This window comes from Pseudomyrmex gracilis, unplaced genomic scaffold (genome assembly GCF_002006095.1).
Source record: "Pseudomyrmex gracilis isolate BER0280 unplaced genomic scaffold, ASM200609v1 scaffold_56, whole genome shotgun sequence".
NCBI classification, from domain to species: Eukaryota; Metazoa; Arthropoda; class Insecta; order Hymenoptera; family Formicidae; genus Pseudomyrmex; species Pseudomyrmex gracilis.
The window spans coordinates 227,479-234,490 of NW_018020640.1; the positions used below are offsets into that span (position 1 = coordinate 227,479).

At 39.4% G+C, this 7,012-nt stretch overlaps 1 protein-coding gene across 1 annotated transcript in view; it reads right to left on the reverse strand.

The window, feature by feature from the left end:
• Positions 1–5,176: 5,176 nt before the first annotated feature.
• The window catches only part of LOC109853922 (RNA-binding protein Musashi homolog Rbp6-like), a 68,469-nt gene continuing 66,633 nt past the window's right edge, over positions 5,177–7,012 (reverse strand). Inside the window, exon 6 of the mRNA XM_020426492.1 lies at positions 5,177–5,290. Within this exon, the coding sequence (XP_020282081.1) occupies positions 5,177–5,290 (114 nt within the window). The remainder of the gene's footprint in view (positions 5,291–7,012) is intronic.

Sequence of the window (7,012 nt, forward strand, 5' to 3'; positions counted from 1 at the left end):
CCATAATACTTTTTTTTTTTTTTTTTTTTTATACGTCTTGATTTTTGACGACCGAAACAGGACTTATGCCGCGAGCATTTCTGGATGATGAAAGTGGATGCTTGGAAGTAGCATGTGGATCGAGAGGGAACGACAAATTAAATAAACGACCAAAAAAAAAAAAACAAACGGGAAAAGAGGGAATAAAAAAAAAATGCAAAGCTACTCGCGCGAAAATGTTAGAAGAAATCATATCTCATCGCGTTGCGCAAGATTTAATTAAATCTTTACGTCGTTGGATCGTCGTTGAGGCTCGTAAAACGAAAGATCTCGAGATTATCGATAACTGCGATTTTTACGATTTCGCGATCGAACGAGATAACTTAATCGAACGAGAGAAAGAAACGCGATTTATTATTATCGACCGCGAGTGAAATAACGACAATTAACACGTCAACGTGGCAAAATATTGTGTATAAATTATTCTGGCAGTCAAACGCTTCGCTTATCCTGACTTTTATTTTATCGTTTCGTTTATACTCTAATCTATGTTCGAGCGACAAACAAACAAACAAAAAGTTTTTGGTAACAATGGAAAAGCAGAAAAAACTGCAAGCGAAATATAATATAAAAGAAAAAACCAAAGCGGAAGACAAGGAGGAAGAGGAGGTTCGGAGGATTAACAAGTGGACGACGATTAAATGGAGGATAGATGTTTCAACCAGCATGCTTCACCTACGTTTCATACACTAGTGATGGTTAGCGCTCATCAAAAAATACCAGCTACACTAAAGAATTACTCTATCAACATTCGCAATATACATAATTATATATATTAAAGTGAAATACAAATATATATATATATATATATATATATATAATATATATAATACTAAGGGAATCGGAGATACCTGGGATGTACTGGGAGAGATCGAGAGGAGAGGGAAAAAAGGAGGACCTGCTGATCGGAAGAGAAAAGTGGCTCTCACATGGTGACACATTTCTCGATGATAAACGATGCATTATTTGCCACTGAGCAGATAAATTAGATATAGGAGATGTGAAACATCAAGACGCAGGACGAGGTTCGATCGTCCGCGTCGCGAACGTTCGAAATCTCGCCGCTGCGAAAAATTCGTGGAACGTTTGTTTCTCGTCGATCGACGGTGACGATTTCATGACTAAACTTTACAGCAGCATCATCGCGACGCTTCATCGAGACGATTGTTAACCGACTGAAATTTTGCAACCCTTTATAGGGGATTATCGATCAGCATTTGTTTTGTTTAATTTACAGCACCGAGAAAAAAAAATACTTGCGTGATTTCAAAATACTTGTTTATGTAGACGCAGAATGTTGTGTCAATTAGTTCATCGAAAATTGTTTTCAATTTTCTGCCCTAGAAAGGGTCACCATCGCACGAGCATTTTATCGATCCCGTCTCTCGAAAGTTTCCGACGCCTTTGACTTTATTGCAGCCGCAGCAACGCATTTAATAACTGCACCGCGTTATGAGCTGTAATGAAACTTAATTACATATATTGATTATATATATATATCGATCGCGCAAGTATATTTTCAATGTACACCGTATATATTCACAAGTCAATGCTTCACATAACGAATTGACATCATATATAATTCTCCTCCTCTTTATTTTCTTCTTCTTCTTCTCGTCAAAGGCGATATCATAGATTGAAATCTATTACAGCTCACAACGTTTTGCAAAGATCGATTAAAAAATCGGCAAAATCGTCACGTCTCTCGTCGGGGGGCGATATTAACGACATTGCGATAAGATGTTCTTTCCCGAAAATGATAGCTCGAGAAAAACGTCGAGCGACGCTTCACGGAATAAACAACCCACATCATACTAAAAATTTATTGCTGAAATTCCACGTGAATTTTTTTTTTTTGTTTTTTTTTTTTTTGTTGCTCGCTCTTCGTCAAACCGAGAGGAGTGTACTAAACCGCGCGCCCGTTAAAATACCGGATACACATCGCCATCAGATATTTCCGAGACGCGGCGAGGCAGTCTCGATTTGCAGTCTCGACGACGATCCCGTCCGGGGTGTGTGTCCCGGGACGATTGAGGCTTTGTTTTTTTTTTTTTTTTCTTTTTTTTTTTCGACCCGTATTATTATATATAGAACGTAGAAACTAGGCGAAGTATTCTATGTTCGATCGAGGATTGACAACAACGCGAAGAAATTTCGGTGAAATCGAGTTTCGACGCCGCAGACACGCGATAATGATAATAGGAGGTATCTCACCCACGGATCTCGAATCGTTATTTCGAATTCATTCGTAACGAAGGAATATATATGTGCAACAACGAGGTGCATTTGTTTTTCTTTACGCGCCAGCGTCGTTGGCGCATGAAAATTGAACTCATCGAAATCGGTACTTCTCGATTCCAATCCCCGATTCTCGCACTTGGAAAAAAGTTTCGCGAAACGGCACCGTCGAGCCCTCTCGCGAACGTCCATCTTGGGATTTCTCTGCTTCCGGAAGGCAACTTTGAAAATAAATACATTATTATCGAGGGACGCGCGCGTCGACGGCTCGACCACACTGTCTCGGCTCGAGATCCTCCTTGAAACATCCTCCGAATAGCGCGCGCGCTTCTCCCCCTTTCCTCTTCTCTCGCTCGCAAAAGTATAAAAGAAAAAAAAAAGAAAAAAAAAAATACCGCAGCACTTACAAGTCCCCCTTTTCAAGCAGTCATATTTCCAATTTACAAATTTTATTTCCGATCTCACGAAGAAAAGCGAGAGGAGAGAAAACGAAGAGCCGTGAGGAGGAAGATGAGAAGAGAGGTAGATGGATCGAAGGCGGAGAAGGAACGAGAATCAGGATATCGATATTCGGGGGATGTTCGCGAGAGAAGGGGGACTCTTTTTAAGTACGCATCCATTCTGCACATAATTGGCTTACAAGAGTTACACAGAGTTCGAAGATGAAAAAGTGGAGCAAGACGTACGCCTCTCAACCGATCTTTGCTCACGACATTTCGCCAGAGAGAGTTGTTTATTAAGCTTTCTTCTCTCTCCGTAATTGATTTTTTTTGTTTGCTCGTTTCTCTCTAATGTGTGTCTACTATTACTCGTTTTTGCGCTCGTTTTTCTCACTCCTATGTACGCACGCGCTTACTTTGTAGTATTTCTTTATTAATATATGTCATAAATATATCACTCGCGAGTTTTTGTTATCCTTAAACTTACGTTGTTTATGTATATAATTATATATATATATATTTTTGTTCACATAAATGTATGTGTATTAAAGTACGTTGTATCACTAAAGAATATTACTATATTGTTCAACTGCTCGGATCTCTCTCTTTCTCGCTTGTCTAATACGTGTTTCATTTTCTTTCTCTCTCTCTTTCTCTCTCTCTCTCTCTCCCTCTCTCTCTCTCTCTCTCTCTCTCTCTCGCAGTTTCAATAATTATTATCCAGATTGTTTCACATCGAGTATTTTATTTGTTTTTATATCCTAGAATTAACCCGCTAAATCAATTACGCGCGCGAACAAGCGTGGTCGCGCGACCTTTTGTATTATCATTAGTAATACTCGTATAATAATTATGATAATGTAATTTAAAGTTTGAGTCAATCGTATATTGCTTATCGAAATTTCTTTTATCGCATGATTTCATTTCTCTTCTCATCTTTCTCTCTCTCTTTCTCTCTCTCTCACTCTCTCTTTCTCTCTCTCAAGACAAGGACGCCCCGTGTTCGTCTCGTCGTGTGATCATCATTAATCTTTCTCGTACGAATTCGAGGAGGTACAACCGCCAAGATTCGCACTGACACTCGGGATTCGCCGATACCAATCGACGTGAGATCATTCAGGCGATAAGTTATAAGGCGTAACATATCGCACTTAACACTTACAAACTACAAATAATAATAATAATAATAATAATAATACGACATGACAAGACGACACAAAGAGAAAAAAAACTAAAATAAAAAAATAAATTAATCAAACAAATGTGCTGCACGCAAAAATGATTAAACGAACATCGCGTGCAATATTGAACGATACGAGAGCTCACTTACAGACTACAAATACAAATTCCAATCGTTGCTGCCATACTCGGACGAATAATTTAATAAGAATAAAAAAAATATCTCTCTAGAAAAGATAAATATATCGATTAAAAAGGAACTTCACGCGAATATTTACACACGAAGGTTTTTTTTTTTTTTAGCAAGAAAAGAGAACACTGACGGGGAGGGGGGTGTACTCGTCTCACGGCGAGTCGATCTCGGGGCGTGTGCTTCAAGTATAAACTAAACTAATTACCTTTTTTTTTTTTTTTTTTTTTTTTTATCGCGAATTCCTTAACAAACATCCCTCTCTCTCTCTTTTTTTTTTCTTTAATACTCTATTCCTTTTCTTCTCTCACTTACGCGACGCAAGACTTAAACCTACTTTATCTCTTGTGAGTGTGACGTGAGCTATTCTCAATTCTTGAGTTCCTCGGATTACGCAGATTACGCGGTTGCACAAAAATTCTTACGTGTACTCTTACAAAGATGCGTAATAATATCTGTTAAGTATCTCTTGTTTTTTTTTTCTTTCTCCTCGAGGCTTCCCGTGAAGGAGAAAGAACCTCCTCTCTCGCTTAAATTATTATTATTCCTTATTTTTGTTTTTTATAAATTATTTTCTGTGTTTTGAATATATCAATAATAAATCGCTATAATCGCTTATAAGCTTAAACTTAGACAAAAAAAAAAAAAAAAAATACCGCCTTCACTATTCTCTCTTTTATATAGGAGCTCATCAAGTGACGCACGTAATGATACTTGTAATAATATCACCTATATAATTCTTAAACGCTAGTTTAATATCGTGCAATCTTCTCATCAATTATATGCGAATCCTCTCTACACTCGCATGTGGATTACAGTACACTCGCTAGAAGTCTTTATTAAATTTGAATTACACTCGTTTTCGCTAAACGTCTCTTACTCTTATATTTTAATAAAACGCGATGAAGAGCGGAGAAATATTGTCTTCCATTATTTGAAGAAAAATATATGTGTATATATATATGTATGTATATATGTACGTATGCGTACATGTTGTGTGTATATGTATATCTATACATATTATACATAACTTATGTATGTATTTTACGTACACGTACGTGTGCCGCGTGATGTTGCTCGCGTATATATGTTATGTTACATATCCGTCGGTGCCGCCAATGTAATACAGCGGAGGAGAGCCTCCGCTCGCTCGCTCGCGGATGCTGTCGCGCAAAGTGGATTGTGTCGTATTGACCTGTTGCCCCTAGAAAGGCGAGAAGAGGCGCGTGAAAAGGGAAGGCGAGAAAGGGAAGGAAGAACGAGCGGAAGTGACGCGACCGAGAAACTTTGTCGAAACCATCGTCGCTCGGACTCGGGAAAGAAGACGCGAGTCGGACACAAGAGCTTTCGGGAAAGCTCGTCGCCGTTGTCCGTCAGTGATAAAGGTCTTCCTTCGGTTTTGTTTTGGCACTTGGCACTCTACAATACTTCTAATTTCTCTTCTTAATCATTAGTCTTTCATTCCAAGTTGAGTTACGCTGAGAGATAAGAGTCCGAGCGATTTTCGACTTCAAAAAGTAGAAATTCGGATTAAATATTTTTTCCCGGATTTAGAAAATCGCACTGATTTGTACTTGATCGCGACATATAACGGAGAAAGTGCGCGCGCTTTAGTATTTTGATACATTAATATGATTGATACATCGCGACACTTCCGTGTCGATCTCCGAACAGAAACTCGGATGTGTAATGAGAGAGTGAGAGAGAGAGAGAGAGAGAGAGAGGCGGAAAGAAACGGAAACACAAGGAGAAAGACGATATGGAATGGTTTCTGAACTTTAAAGGGGAAGAAAGTAAATCTCGTGTTCGGAGCGCCCACTGCCTTTCAGGTTTCTTCCTTTTATCGTTTTGACGACCGAGAAAACGACTATTGCAACCGAAGAGGCCAGAAGCTACCACAAGCGCTGTGAAACGAGCGTTGCTAATGGATCGCGTTAATTAAATCGCTAATTAATTTACCGGGCGCGGCAACATAAATGAGCGCGTGTTTCCGACTCTAATGCGTAACGCGTTAATCTAAGTAGGAACCAAAATGCGCTGAAACGCTATGACTTGTTAACGCGCGAAATTACCGAAGGTTCCCGGATGACAATAAATTAAGTAACGCATGTCGATATAAAGTTGAATGAAAAAAATACAGAAGAAGATATATAGTCAATAAAAGTACATTTATACAGATGAAGTCTTCCTTCGTCGCGCTACTTCTTCTTCTTCTTCTTCTTCTTCGTCTTCAAAAGTGTGTTCCTCTTCCTTTTCTTCTCATTGTCTTGACAATCTTCGCTTTTATTTTTACTCGCTCATCGCCCAAATGTGCAAATGACGAAGAGACTGAGAAATTTCTTCTTTCTTCATACCGGATTCGCTTTGTTCTTAACGGCTTTTCGCGATTCTTATTCCATGACGAAAGCACAGTTCCCGCAATATCAGAGAACAACCGGTGAAAGCGGTAATCGGAAGTACATCATCAACAGAGAAATCGCCGCCTTCGTCGAGTAATCATCATTTTGTGTTTGCGGGTGCGCAAATGTGTTGCGGTGAACCGTTTCCAAAAACACCGAATTCCCAGATAAGAATCGAGAAAGGCAAAACTCGCGCCGATATCTATCGTCGGGGAACGACTATATCCCCGTGTGTGTACGTATGTACATATATATGTATATATATATATATATATATACACATACATATACATATGTACATTATATATCGTCCACTAAAAATCCCCGAGAAAGAGGAAGTCGAAGATCGAAGTGATCAGTGAAAGCTAAGACGCGGCATCGTGAAATTCTCCTTCTTAAACATACATTCCCATCCCGTAGACAGATCCCCAGTCAACGCCTTGGAAGCTCGACATGTCGACGTTGGTGAGCGAGTAACCCTGATAGGGATTGCCGGGTGCCGCAGCGGCGGCCGCCGCGGCCGCAGC